Source organism: Mastomys coucha, unplaced genomic scaffold (genome assembly GCF_008632895.1).
Source record: "Mastomys coucha isolate ucsf_1 unplaced genomic scaffold, UCSF_Mcou_1 pScaffold21, whole genome shotgun sequence".
In the NCBI taxonomy this organism is placed as follows: Eukaryota; Metazoa; Chordata; class Mammalia; order Rodentia; family Muridae; genus Mastomys; species Mastomys coucha.
The window spans coordinates 133,887,046-133,901,465 of record NW_022196904.1 but is presented as its reverse complement, the minus strand read 5'-3'; the positions used below and the strand labels follow the sequence as shown (position 1 = coordinate 133,901,465).

The 14,420-nt window shown below is 50.0% G+C and overlaps 1 protein-coding gene across 6 annotated transcripts in view; it reads left to right on the top strand.

The window, feature by feature from the left end:
* Positions 1–14,420, top strand: part of Ano1 (anoctamin 1) — a 157,354-nt gene that overhangs the window by 111,048 nt on the left and 31,886 nt on the right. For 4 of the 6 annotated variants that reach the window (XM_031389046.1, XM_031389042.1, XM_031389040.1 and 1 more), the window contains 3 exons: positions 10,643–10,725; positions 12,828–12,839; positions 13,394–13,465. In XM_031389046.1, the coding sequence (XP_031244906.1) occupies positions 10,643–10,725; positions 12,828–12,839; positions 13,394–13,465 (167 nt within the window). The remainder of the gene's footprint in view (positions 1–10,642; positions 10,726–12,827; positions 12,840–13,393; positions 13,466–14,420) is intronic. The other 2 variants (XM_031389043.1, XM_031389041.1) reach the window with 1 other exon arrangement.

Sequence of the window (14,420 nt, the reverse complement as noted above, 5' to 3'; positions counted from 1 at the left end):
AGAAAAGAAAAGAAAAGAAAAGAAAAGAAAAGAAAAGAAAAAAGAAAATGCCTATGAAAGTACCCATAGAGTAGGGTTTGGGAGACAGCTCAGTATGTAAGCGCCCCTATTGTGCATGCTTGAAGATCTGAGTTCAAATCCCCAGCATCCCTGTTTTAAAAAAAAAAAAAAAAGAGTGTGAGTGTACCTGCAACCTCAGAACTTTGGAGGCCCTGGGGGTGAGGTACAGGACACTGAAGGAGCCTGCTGCTGCAGGAAATGGGTGGGAATGTGTCAGGGGATCTTAGAGAGGCCAGTGGGGACCTGCTCTAAAGAACTTCATGTTCCTGCTAGGAGGAATCAGAAGCCAACCCTCTGGGTCACCATGTCATAGATGTTTTCCTGCCTTACACTGAGTCAGAGGCCATAAATGACAGAGTAAATTCTGCAGTGATTGGTCAGGAGAGACTCAACTGCAATGGAGGACGGTGGCTGGAGCATTCTCTGAGATGGACATCAGCTCCTCAGGGTACTTGGGTTCACCACATTTCCCAGGGTGCACCGCTGCCCACCTTTGGAGGATCTGACCATGAGGTCTCTCCCTGGAGAACTCCAGGAGGAAAGGTGGGACAGGAGCATCTGGAGCCACAGCCTGCCTCAGAGCCTGAGCACAGCAGCCTCTAGGGTGAGGCACCACTGGAGGGGAGGTGTTTGTGTGACGCCGCACTTCATTTGAGCTTAATCGGTCCTGAGATCTCCAGAGACAGGGACTTGGCTGTAGCCCACATATGGAAACCGGAACCTCCCACAGCAGACCTTGATTTGTTTGTCTGTTTGGTGGGTGCACTAGGGCTGGAACTAGAGCTTCTTGCAGCCGGCTTCCTGAGGGCTAAGCTATCATTGATCTGTGCCCCAGCCCTAAAGGCTCTTGAAGGGTCCTCACCAAAGCTCCACCTACATGGCCTTGCCTTGAGGGTGGGATGTGTTCACCAACAGTGAATGAATCCTGTCAGGGTAGTGGGTAACACATCCTTTGTAATGGACTCTCCCAGGTATACAGAGCTATCCATCTTGCCTTTGCAGAGACCTGTGGTCCCTACTCTGTGTCCTGTTCCAAAGAAGGTGGGACCTGGTGCCTTTTAAAGATTTTTTTTTTCTTTTTGATTTTTTCTTTTTAATTTTTTTTTTTTTTAAATACAGGGTTCCGTGAAGCTGACACTAGCTTTGAACTTGATATATAGCCAGGGATGATCTTAAACTCCTACTCCTTTTGCTTCTGCTTCGAGTGTATAAGGATCAGGGGTGTGTGCTATCATGGCCGTACAGACTCAGTCTCTCTGACACCATCTCTCTAATACTGTCCCTCATTCCTGCTCCCTTGCGGCTGCCCCAGGCTGGAGGATACCCTGCTTACCTAGGGCAGCCCCACAGTGACATCCCCAGCCCCAGCACAAGCATAGAACACTGCCAGATTGGTCATTTTGGTTCAACTTGCTTACTATCTCACTGGCTTAGCAACATGCATAGCAGCTCAGCTTCCCTCTGGCAGCTATAGAGTAGTAGGAATAGACTGTACATGTGAGTGTGTGTGTGTGTGTGTGTGTGCACGTGTGTGTGCATGCACGTACATGTGTGCTTGAATGTGCTTGAGTGTGTGCATGTGTGTGTTGTATGCACGTATGTGTGTGTGTGTGTGTGTGTGTGTGTGTGTGTGTGTGTGTATGGCATGTGTGTGTGTGCGTATGTGTGTGTGCATTTACCTGCCATGTTTTGGTGCCACCCCAATGAAGATGACTAGAAAGACCACTCATGCTGTCCTCCGGGGACAGGGGCCATTTGCCCAATTTCCTCTCAGTGAGAGTAGTGCTCACCATTTCAGAATCCTTCAGGGAGCTTGCCAAAGAGCAACTTCTAGGGCTACTATGCAGTTTAGGGGGATACCATGTCTACCTCCTGTTGTCACCCAGGTGTTGTCACCCAGGACCCTAAATCTGTATGCTGAACAAGGTTGGTGGGCTGACCTGTGCCTGCAGACATCTTGGGGTATATTCTCTAATGAGGGTTCTGAAGCACAGAAAGGTTAAGTGATTTGCCAGAGATCACACAGGATGAAATAGAGACAGCTCTTTGGCCTGCTCGCCTGCCTATCTGCCTGACTACCTCTGAGATATAAGTAAGGGCTCTCTGTTCATTCCTTGATATTCAAATGCTCCCCTATCCCCTGCAAGGTGCCCTCCTGGGAAAGCAGATGTGTGCCCTAAGCTGATGATGATGTGAGGGCACACAGGGAGAAGTTGCCCAGCATGGCTCACAGTCTGGGAGTGAGATTCTTCTCGTGAAATGCATGTATGTGGTGGGGCAGGCAGTGATCCAGTCGTTATTAAACATTGAACATCTGGGCAGTGGTGGCGCATGCCTTTAATCCCAGCACTTGGGAGGCAGAGGCAGGTGGATTTCTGAGTTCGAGGCCAGCCTGGTCTACAGAGTGAGTTCCAGGACAGCCAGGGCTATATATTGAGCATCTACTTTTCCAGGTGCTGTCAGAGTCAGCCTGAGGCCAAGTAGGCCTAGCCAGCCTGGCTCAGCCACCATTAGTAGATCAATTAAACAGCTAAGTAAGAGTGTAGCTCAGAGAGGAGAGTCATTCAGTGCGGCCACACTGGGAAGAGGGACAAAGAGTTCACCAGTGACTCCCGAGTCCATCTTCAGGGTCCAGACATGAGGCTCAGGCTTCAACCGAGGGCAGGAGGAGTGCAGAGCTAAGAGTTCTGGTCAGGGTGTGGTCCTGCCCATCACTGACCCATCACTGTCTAAGTTCCAGTCTCTCCTGCAAGGTGGTCTGACAAGTTCTCAGACCTGTGTGAGGTCTCTTGGGGAGACAAGCTGCCCCTCTGTCTGGCACCAGGCCTCAGCCTTTTTCTTCCTCAGCATGAGACTCCTGGGAAAATTCCAATTCCTTGGGTTCCATTGTTTGAAGAGTCTGATGGCAGAAGGGAGGGGCCCAGGAGTCTCTTCAGAATTTCTTTGCTCCAGCCAGGATGGTGGGAGTTTGTCAGCGGCCTCTCTGAGACCCCGTTACTCTGCACCTTCAAAGCGCTTGCCAGGCCTGAGGAAGAGCAGCTAGAAGCTTTCATTCTTCTGAGGCTGGGGTCTCACCAGCATGTCTCCATTGTGTGCCTGTCCATCAAGTAGAGAAGCAAGTACTGGCTCACTCCACGCCCACCCATTTGAGAGAAAGAGGCCTTAGCTTCAGAGAAAGGAAGCTTACGTCCAAAGGAAAGAAACAAGAAGGGGCCCACGGGAGAGAGCTGCGGGAAGTAGTAAAGCAAGCAGGAAAACCCATCCTGGCTCCTTTGCACTGCAAGCTGTCAAGAGCCTTTAGCAGAGATCTCAAATCCCTCATCAGTTACCCTTTCATTACCCTCTGAAGGATTAGTTCTCCCCAAATCCCTCCTTCCATTGAGGCCTTTTCCTGCATTCCAGCTGTTCCCAGCTCTGCACAATGGCAAGCCTGCGGTACTGTTCCCCGCTGACTGCAATGAGGAGTGGGGCTCAGTGTCCCCCAGAACTGCTGTTTTAATCTTTAAAACTGCTCTTTAATCTTTGCCTCGCTAGCGTGGGCTCAGCAATCCTGGCTTCCGACGGCTACCTGCCTGCGATGTCTGACATCTTAAAGCTCGTAATGAAATGTCACGTTGAGCAACTTTGAGCCCATTTAGCTATTTGCCACCATCAATTTTCTAACATTATAGAATAATCACAGGTCTCCGTCGTCTGTCAGTTTCGCACAGAACAAAGGACGGTGCTTTCTGCCCGGCGGCAGGATCCGGAGGGATTTCTGAATGACATGTCAGACTGGAGCCTGAGACTTGATGGTGATGTCCCAGACTGGGCCCCATCACCTCAAGCTGGAAGGGGACATGGGGAAAGTTACAATGCAGCTGTCGACTGGGATCAAAAGGCCAGTGGTGGGTCATGAGCTGAACTTCTGTAGCCAGCAGATTGGGTCCCAGTGACCCATGTAAAAATTCAGGGATGCCATTGTCTACACTGAAAGTTAGGCAGCAGGGAGTCCCAGGCCCTGTATCTCACTGGGAACCCAGCTCTGAGCCCTGACCAAGAAAGCATCTCCCCTGATGGGAATATGGTATCACAGGCACCACTCTAGGGAGCAGACCCCATTTCTTTGCATATCCCAGATTCAGATCCTGTGGGGACACCCGATCCTGGGGCATAGGTGCTCTATCTCACTGTGTCCTTACACAATAGGGAACCCTTCAATAAGGGCTCTAATTCTACCCTTAAAGGTCCCAGTGGCTCTACCTCCCACACTATCACTTTTAAGGTGGGGACCTCAACATAAAAATTTAGGATTTATATGAACAGAAGTCTATCAGGGAGCTAATACACAAATGACTGAGTATGGTACATACCATCATCATATGTTAGCCCTGAGCTCAGCCAGTATTTAAAAAAAAAAAAAAAAAAATCTGGGGGCAGGAAGGTGGCCAGGTCAGCAGGAGCATTTGTACAGACATGAGTTCAAATCCCCAGAGCCCAGGTAAAGATTTGCCATAAATGTTTTAGACCTTTTCATATTCGGGCTACACAGAATTTCATCATTTCCGTCCCTGACCTGGGCCATGCTGACTGACTATATCAGTGTCCTTCAGAAGAGCTGGGTGGTAAGAGCAGGCCCCACCTGAGGGCTTTTGGGAGCATGCAGAGCTCATGCCCAGGTCTGATCCAGGCATATCCAGAGACTCACTCACCACCCAGTGCAAGAGCCTCCAAGTGAAGACAGTTGTGTAACAAACTGTAGCCAAAACAAATGCTTAAGGAAACAGGACTGTGGCTCCGTGCTGTTCCGGCCCTGGCCTGGATCCTCCTCACTGTCTGCCCCGTGCTCACCTAGCCTCTGCACTCCAAGCCAGGGTGGTGATCTCGCTATTTTGGATTCCATGCATGGCTCAGCCCCCGCATGGATAAAGAAGTTTTCCCCTCTGCAAGCCATGCTGCTGTCACAAGATCAGGGTATAGGTCTCGCTGTTTATAGAGAAGGCCCCCGTGCACCTGTGTCTCAGTTTGTATCTATGAAGTGGGATGTATTATCCGAGCAGCAGTGGCCCTGGGGGTCCATGTGGGAGGATGCTGGTATATGATGGTATGTGTGGTGCCAGGTGTCAGCACCAGGGAAAGCCTCATCAGGACCACAGGAGTCCTAGGAAGATACGTAGTTCCCTCTAGCCTTAGCTCAGCCCATGTGGAAAGGACTTTTCTCCCTTGGCATTGAGGTCTGAGCCTTTTTGACCCCTTCCTGCAGCCTCATCTGAGCATGGTCTCACCCTCTATTCCATTTCAGCACAGAGCCTGGCTGATGTGTGCCACAGGGCCTGTGGCCAAGCACAGAAGGCCCAGCTCCAGTGTCCTAGTACCAGCACTGGCCTCTGGCTCACATGAAAGAAACAGGCAATTTCCACTTTAATATTAAGTGTTGCTTTCTCAACACAGTTGAGGGTTGTTGGGTCTTGGTCAGCCTGGACCCCAGCAGATTAGAACCCTCATACCCCGTCTCCTTTAAACAAGCAAAGAGTATTCCAGAACCAGCTGCTGTGACCTTAGGCAACTTGGTTAATCTCCCTGCTTCGTTGTTTCCTCCTGCAAAAAGGATGTGTTCAGCATGGCATGAGGCACCCCTTTAATCCCAGCACTTGGGATGCAGAGGCAGGAGGAACTCTGTGAGGTCAAGGCCAGCTTGATCTATATAAGTGAGTTCCAGGCCAGCCAGAGCTGCATAGAGAGACCCTGTGTAAAAAAGAGAAACGGGGAGGGGAGGTCAGGAAAAGGGAGGGGAGAGAGAGAACGAGAGAGAGAGAGAGAGAGAGAGAGAGAGAGAGAACTCAAATAGTTTGACATATAAGATAGGACAATGACTGCTTTTCCCTTAAGGAGGTCTAGTACCCTTCAGCATTATTCCAGTGAGGTAACTAAGCACGGACCCAAGGGTCAGCCAGAATCGGTTCTGAGTTCTCTTCTGAGCTTGCCCTCGGACACAGTGTGGCACCTCCCAACCCTCCCATGATCTGGTTTGTTTTCTTCTGGGATCATTCTTTCTGGTTGTGATGCTAGTGGACACGAGGTTACCCTACCTCCACAGCAGTGTGGCACTCAACTGCCAGCCAGTGACTGCAGCCAATAGGCCAGGGAGCTGGCTATGCAGAGTGGGAGACTGGAAGTGGCAGAGCCCGGCATTTAACACTGCCTGAGGTCTTGTTGTGTTGTCTTAGAGATAGAGCCCGTGATATTAACGCGATATTGACAGTAAGGGGCAGGGATTTCAGAGGCAAGTGGAGGTGGCCTTGACCTCTGCCATGGTGCTGTGTCCCAAGGCAGAGACATCTTTCTTCTGCGGCCTGGCTCCTCTCACAGACTCCCTAAGCAAGCCCTCTTTCCCCTGTTACCTCCCCATAGGCAGGGAAGGGTTCACAGAAGAGTTCACTCCCTCTCAGGTCCAGAAGGAAGGATCTTGGGTGTGTTGACTTGAGTGTGCCCTCAGCTCAGAGCACTGAGTTTCTAGACCTCTCAGGTATCACAGATTGGCTGAAGGCATCTGTAGTCCTGACTTCCAGAATCAAATGATACAAGACTGTAATGGATCACCCACTTGTCGTGGAATACCAGCCCTGTTCCTGACCTTGCAGATGTCTGGACTCCCATCCTCTGCCCACCTCTGCTCCTGGCTTCTGACAACAGCACCTCCTCCTCCTCAGCCTCCATTCCTGTGTTAGTACTTCTCATTTTGGTCTCCTGGTCCCACTGTGCCGATAAAAATGACAATTTTGCCTCCTTATGTCTATGACACAGCTGTATGTACCCAGCACATGCTTAGCATCCACCCATGCATGCTTGCTGAGTGCTACATCTTAGTTGCCCTGAGCAGCACTGTCCTATGCATGGGTGCGTTCCCTCGGGGCTGCTGACACTGCCCTTGCATAGACACCTAGTAGCTAGATGGCTGATGGTGTGGTGGTCCCGGGCCTAGGTTTCTGAAGCCCCTGTGCTTTGAACAATGGCAGGGGTTGTGTAGTCTCCCACCAGACATAAGCAAACATAAGCAAATAAATGTCCCCCTTTCTTTGTGATTTGACCAATATTTGCCTTTTTTCTTTGGTGTGTGTCGGGAAGGCTGTCTTCTTCTGTCTGTCATGAGGGAGGATTTTGTTTTTAGTTTTGATTCCTGTTTATTTATCTTTTGTTTGAATCGTCGTGGTTGTGGGTTTTGGTTCCCTTTGTTGGAGATCGAGGCCGAGTCCCTCTATAAACCTGTTGCTCACTTTCATGTCTCCTTTTGAGAATTCTCCTCTTCACATTGTTGGCCCATTTGGTTTGGGCTGTTTTGTTTTGATTAATGTATTTGTATGTGTGTACTGTGTGCTCATGTGAGTTTATGAGTACTATGGACATGTGTGAACCCTTGGAGTAGAAGAGGAATTACAGGGGACTGTGAGCATCATGTGGGTGCTGGGAACTGACCTAAGGTCCTCTGTTCTCTTACAATCCCACTTCCTCAGCTTTGAGTCTCATCTAGAAGTAGGATTTAGATTTGTATATGTGTGTGTATATATGAATGTTTTGCCTGCACATGTTTCAGATATGTTCTGGTATCCACAGAGACTGGAAGAGGGCATCAGGTGCCCTGGAACTAGAGTTACAAATGGTTGTAAGTTACCACATGGATGCTGGGAATCGAACCTGGGTCCTCTGAAAGATCACCCAGTGCTCTTAACCACTGAGCTATCTCTCCAGCATAGCTTGAAGTCGTAAGAAAAGGCATTAAGATGCTTCTCCCTTTGTCCTGGGACTGTGGCCATATCCTCATGGCTCTGACTTCCAACTGGAAGCCCCCACTGGGACTCCCAAATGGGGCATCTTATTTCTGCTTGATGTCCCCACTTATCAGACAAGCCATTTACAGCCTGTAAGCCTCATTTTTGTCCTTTGTAAGACAGTGGGAAAACCCTGGCCGGTAACTACGGGGTCTCACAGACACTCTGCATGACCGTTCTTGGCACAGCATCTTGTATGTAGCAGCCTGAGAATCTCAAGCTCTGATGACCACCCCCCTGCCTCTGCTGACTTCCTGAGGGCAGTATTCACAGCAAACATTCAGCTGTTGTGTCTGCCTTCACAAGCTGTGTGTTCATAAATCACCCGTCCATCAGTGAACACTGTGGAGAGAGCCAGTCTGGGCCAAGCACCCACTGTGTACTGTGAACAGAGGAGTTAGGCTTTTCCTGCTCCAGATACCTAGAAAAGCTACCCACATAGACAGGGATTGTCCTAGAAGGTGGCAGGAACAAATGCAGTCTGGGGCTGGTCCTGTATCCATTCCGTTTTCATACAACAATGAAATGTCTGAGATGAGATCACTTTATAGAGCAAAGAGGTTCATTCTGACTCATGGTACTGGAGGTTCAAGGTCAAGATCCCACCTCTGCAGGATGGCCTTGGTGCTGGCAATGTCATAGGGCAGTACAGGGCCTCACTTGGCAATGTCTCTTCCTTTCCTCACAGAGCTGCAGGGGCTCATTCCTATGCTCCATCCTGGGGACCTATCTGAGCTATTGGCTCCTGAAGGCTCCACCCCTGAACAGCACAGTGGGAGGGATTAGCTTCCACTGTCTTCATAGCTCACGGTGGTGATCAGACTTCAGCACTGAGTCTTGGAAGATGCTCGACCTGCACCTGCACCGTAGCATGCCATCTGCACCTGCACCATAGCATCCTACGAGGGCTCGGCTGATACCTTTTCTTTTCTTTTTTATTCATTCTTGTTCTCTTTTTTTATTTTATTTATTTATTTTTTTATTTTTTATTTATTATATGTGAGCACACTGTAGCTGTCTCCAGACACTCCAGAAGAGGGCGTCAGATCTCATTACAGGTGGTTGTGAGCCACCATATGGTTGCTGGGAATTGAACTCGGGACCTTCAGAAGAGTAGTCAGTGGTGCTCTTAACTGCTGAGCCATCTCTCCAGCCCCTCTTTTTTTTTTTTTAATATTTATTTATTTATTTTGGTTTTTCGAGACAGGGTTTCTCTGTGTGTAGCCTTGGCTGTCCTGGAACTCACTCTGTAGACCAGACTGGCCTCGAACTCAGAAATCCACCTGCCTCTACCTCCCAAGTACTGGGATTAAAGGTGTGCGATACCACTGCCCGGCCAAAAGATTTATTTATTTATGTATATGAGTACACACTGTAGCTGTACAGATAGTTGTGAGCCTTCATCTGGTTGTTGGGAATTGACTTTAGGATCTCTGCTCACTCCGGTCGGCCCGTTCACTCTGGTAGATCCCACTCTCTCAGTCCTGCTCGCTCTGGCCCAAAGATTTATTTATTATTATAAATAAGTACACTGTAGCTATCTTCAGATGCACCAGAAGAGGGTGTCAGATCTCATTACGGGTGGTTGTGAGCCACCATGTGGTTGCTGGGATTTGAACTCATGACCTTCAGGAGAGCAGTCAGTGTTGTTACCCGCTGAACCATCTCACCAGCCCCGATATGTTTTCTTTCAAGATGTGTGTGTATTGTATATACGGGAGTGTATGAATGGGTTACATTTGAGTGTAGTACTTTAGAGGTCAGAAGAGAGAGCAACATAGCCCCTAGAACTGGAGTTACTGGTAGTTATGAGTACCATGTGGATGCTGCGAACTGAACTTGGGTCCTGTATGAGAGCAGCCAGTGCTCTTAATTGCTGAATCACCTCTCCAGCCCTTGGCTGGTGTATTCTGACCCTGGGTGTGTATAGCTGCAGGGGTGGGAGTGGAGAGTGTAGGGGGTGTCATCAGCATCTCCTAGGTGGCATTCAAACATTTGGTTAGTCTGTCAGAAATATAACACAGATCTAAGGTATGATGGTCCAGACCTGTCTACAAGCGGAGGCAGGAAAAAATCGGGTTTTCCCAAGGCTTGTTCTCAGCTTGCCTTCTTTGCCTATACATTTTAAGGCCCAGCCCATGAAGTGGTTCTGCTCACATTCAGGGTGGGTCTTTGATAATCAAGACAATCCCTTGCAGACATACCCACAGGCCAATCTGATCTACACAGTTGCTGGTTTGAGACTCCTTTGTTAAGTGATTCTAGATTGTGGCAAGTTAACAGGTAAAACCAACCATCAGAGCCACACAGCAAGTTCAAAGCCAGCCTTGGGTACTTGGGACCCTGTTATCAACAAACAAACAAACAGTGGTCAGTGGTGTAGTCATCAGACAGATACAAGGGATGCCTGCAGGGCTCGATGCTAGTGTAAGTGCCTGGCTAACCCTTACCTTTTCTGACCTCAAGACCTCTCCCCCGAAGCACTTGTGCCCCAGGGTCCCTGAGAGCAATGAGCAATATTACTAGAGACTCAGGGTTAGAGGCTAGTGGCTGGTCTACCCCTCTCAGCCTAGCAGAGTGTCCTTGGCCAGAGCTTACATCTACCTCAGTTCCCTCATCTGCATAGTGGGAAAGCAATGTCCAGGCAGGGTCAGTGAGAGGGCTGCACCTGTTTACTTATGTAGCCCTGGCCTTTGCTCAGCCAGTGGCATGGAAGAGGCAGGACCTGCATCATCCAGGGTGCCCAGTGGCCCTGATTGCTTCCCACTATCCTACAGCTGCCACTTTCATGGAGCACTGGAAACGGAAGCAGATGAGGCTCAACTACCGATGGGACCTCACGGGCTTTGAGGAGGAGGAGGTAAGTGGCTATGTCTGTCCTCCTCGGGCCCCCCCTCTGCCACCTCCTCTGGCTCACGTGGATGCCCCAGGTCCTGACTGGCCCTTGATCCCAGGCGTGGCTCCTGTGGCTCCTCCACTCATCACCCTGGTATTCCTCGGTTGCCAGGGCAACTGTTTTCCATCTACCAGTGTTTTCTGTCTCCATGCTCCCAAAGACATAACACCCACGAGTGTGGGCTCGGGTGCTGGCCAGGCTCCCCACGCTGACCTCATCACATCTGCGGCTGTGGGGTGTGGGCAGGGAGTCGCTGCTGTCCACAGGCCGCCTTCCTCTCTGTTCTCCATCCAAATCATCCCTGTCTTCAAGCAGGGGAGGTTGGGAAGCCCGGCAGAATCTTTAATAACTGGCTCAGTGCAAACATGGCTGGGTTCCAAAGCGGAGATGCTCACTGGTAGATGGCCCTGGAATCCCCTGACTGCCATTTCCAGCAGGCATTCCCCTGTTAGGGTCATTAGGAAGTGCTGTCCCCCCAAGGAGAGCCTTGATGTAGAGCAGCCTGTTCCCTGCACGTGCTGAGGCGTGGCCATGGCCTGGTGCATCATGCTATCCCCACTTTCTACAGTACAGTCTTCAGGAGCCAGCCTCCTAGGGGCTAGGGTTCCAGAGCTGAGGCACACCTAGTGGCATGCTCCACCACCACCACCACCCCTTGAGATTGTAGCTGAGGCTGCCTTTAACTTGCTGCATAATCAAGGATGACCTTGAATTCCCAACCTTCCAAGCTCTACATCTGGAGGATTGGGATTGCAGACAGGTGCACACTGCCACATCTGGTTTATTCAGTGCTAGGAATCTAACCCATGGCCTTATGCAGGCAAATGCTGTTCCATCTCAGCTACATTGCCAATGCCTCTCCCATGCTTTTTATAAGTGAGGCCCCTTTTATGTTTTTGATGTGTCACAAATCTGTCTTCCTCTTCCTCCCTCTTCTGCCCCCTCCCTCCTTCCCTCTCTCTGGAGCTTGAACCACAGTAGACAAGTGCTGCTACTAAGCCCCAACTGTGTGCCCCTATAAAACTCACCCAGCCCACACCCTCCTGAGTCCCAGTCTGCTGGTTACTCTTAGCCACGTGCACCCTTCAAAGAGCCTGCGGTGGCTTCTGCTCCATGCTGAAGCCATGCTCTTCCATGCTCCCAGCTTGGCAGCCAGTTTATGGGTTATAAGCCAAGGCTCTGGGACCACAGTACTTGACTTCATTTGATCTGATACCACCACTGCTGTGTGACCTGCAGTATAGTGGTTAACATCTCTGTTCCCAGTGCCCTTTACTGCCCCATAGGCATTGAGAGGAAAGCCTCACTTGGCCAGACTGGGGAGGTCTCTCTGCTGGGCATATCTGTGCCTGGGGCAAAGAAAGCTTCCCAGAGAGTTACTTGGCTAGCTACAGCCAGGCTTCACCTGCCATCCACCCATGTAACAGTGTCTGTCCTCTGCTGCAGTGAGTCCATTTCACAAGTGACCAGTGCTCTGTACCCGGTGCAGGAGGAGCTCTGGCCTGGGTAGGCCCGCTGACCCCCAGGTGGCCCCTCTCGGTTGCTGATTCCATGTTGATAATTCCAATAGAAGAAATACCAGCTGGGTCTTACTGTTCTGGTAGACACACTTCCAAGGTGTCCTGAAGCTGACGGGAATAACTCACCACCCCCCATCTTGACCCCCACCATCCCAAAATCCCTAGGGCTTGATTTCTGAGAGGTATTCCTGAGGCCACCAAGCATATAACCCCAGTAGGCCTGAGTGAATCCCCCAAAGTAAGCCACTCATGTCCCTTGGCTGACCATGGTCCTGGTGGAGTGGATGACCTAAGGTGAAAAGGTTGCCTCTACCCTCCCAGTTGTCTGAACCCCAGGTTGGCTGGATGCAGAAGGAAACCAGGTCATTGTTCTGTGTGCTTCTCCACTGAGCTGAGAATTGTGGGAAGCTTGCACAACTGGCATCTGGAAATGGCAAGCATCCAGACCCCTGCTCTGCTGGACATTGCTACCGTCCTGGTCCTACAGATAAACAATCTCAATAATGCTTCTTTCTGTTTTTTGTCTTTATTCCCGGTTCCCCGCAGGAAGCTGTCAAGGTTTGGAATTATTTTTTTGGTCACTCTGCCTTCCTCTAGCCTGTCTCTGGGGAGAGGGACCTTCGCACACATGCTCCTGTCTTTTCACTGGACGTCTCCTCATGGCTCTCACCTGGGTTCTGCTTTCCCCTGATCTCACCTGACCTGTTCTTTCCTTCCAGCACCTTCTGCTGAATTGCTCTCAGCTCCTGAGGCCTGGCACCTCCAGCCTACCTGTGCTTGCTGCCTTATGCTACATCTCTTTTGACCCCCCATGGCTACTCCACAGAATGTTCCAGAATGTCAGTTCACAGCTGAGTGTTCATTGAAGCCTGGCATAGCCAAGACCCTATGCAGGACACAGAAGCCAGACCCTCTGGCCATTACATTGAGCTGGGGTTCTTAGTGAGAGGGGGAGTCCGGGGCTGAGATTCAGGCCAAGTTCAGGGAGTTTAATGTTAGAAATATGACAGCCAGCTGTGAACTGGTCCCCAGGGTCCCCAAGGCAAATACATGAACTCGTGTGAAGGGGCTCAACACTAATACATTCTTTCCTGACTTTCTGTCTTTCTCAGGATCATCCCAGAGCAGAGTATGAAGCCAGAGTCTTAGAGAAGTCACTGAGAAAAGAATCCAGAAACAAAGAGGTACAGGTTCTGCTCTTTACTTTCTACAGTGAGACGCTGTGTGTCTAAAGTATGATCAGGGGTCAGCAAACACTATGTGTCTGAGATGTGACCTGAGGTCAGCAAACACTATTATCAGGTATGATCAGGAATCAGTAAACATTATACATTTATCAGGTATGACCAGGAGTCCGCAAAAAACTATATGTTCCCAGGTATAGACAGGTGTCAACAAATACAGTGTGCTCTCTGTAGGCTGCGGCTTAGCTCAGATTTTAAATATTTAAGCTGTGTAAGCCTACACCACAGCTACTCAGCTTTGCCACTATAATGTGGACAGGGCTATTGACAAAAGGCAAACAAATATTCAAGACTGTGTTCCCATAAAACTTTATTTACAAAAACGGGCCTGGGGCCAGATTGCACCAAAGGAACAGAATTGGCCCAGCTCTGCTCTAGACTGTCCCCTGATGTATCCTGAAAGTGACCTCAACTTCAGCAAACATGTCACATTAGATCTGGCTGCCAGGAAGGCTCTGCCCTACCCCGTGTAACTCATGTTCTGTGTTGAACAATGAATTGGGAGCATTTGAAGATCCGGGTCTGTGAGCCTCTTGTTACTCCACATCCTAGAGTCTAGGACATAGGGACAGGGAGAAGATGTGGGTGTTGTGATGTGTGCTTCAGGCCACTGTCCTTTTATAATAAACTGTCCCCAAGCCTTTTGTTCTGATTGGCAGCTTGTATGTGCTGTACACATTCTTGCTGCATACCTCTAACGGCATTGGCCTGTTCGTTATTGATGGTTTTCACATGAGGGGGACAGGCCAGGACCTCCAGGCTGCTGGGTCATGTTGGCACTGGGCAGTACTGGGCAGTTAGAAGATATTCTTCCAGGCTCATGGTTTTCCTGATACCCTTGCCCCTTCCGCATCTGGAGTAACAAGACAAACCCTGGGCTCTTACCTTGTTTGTT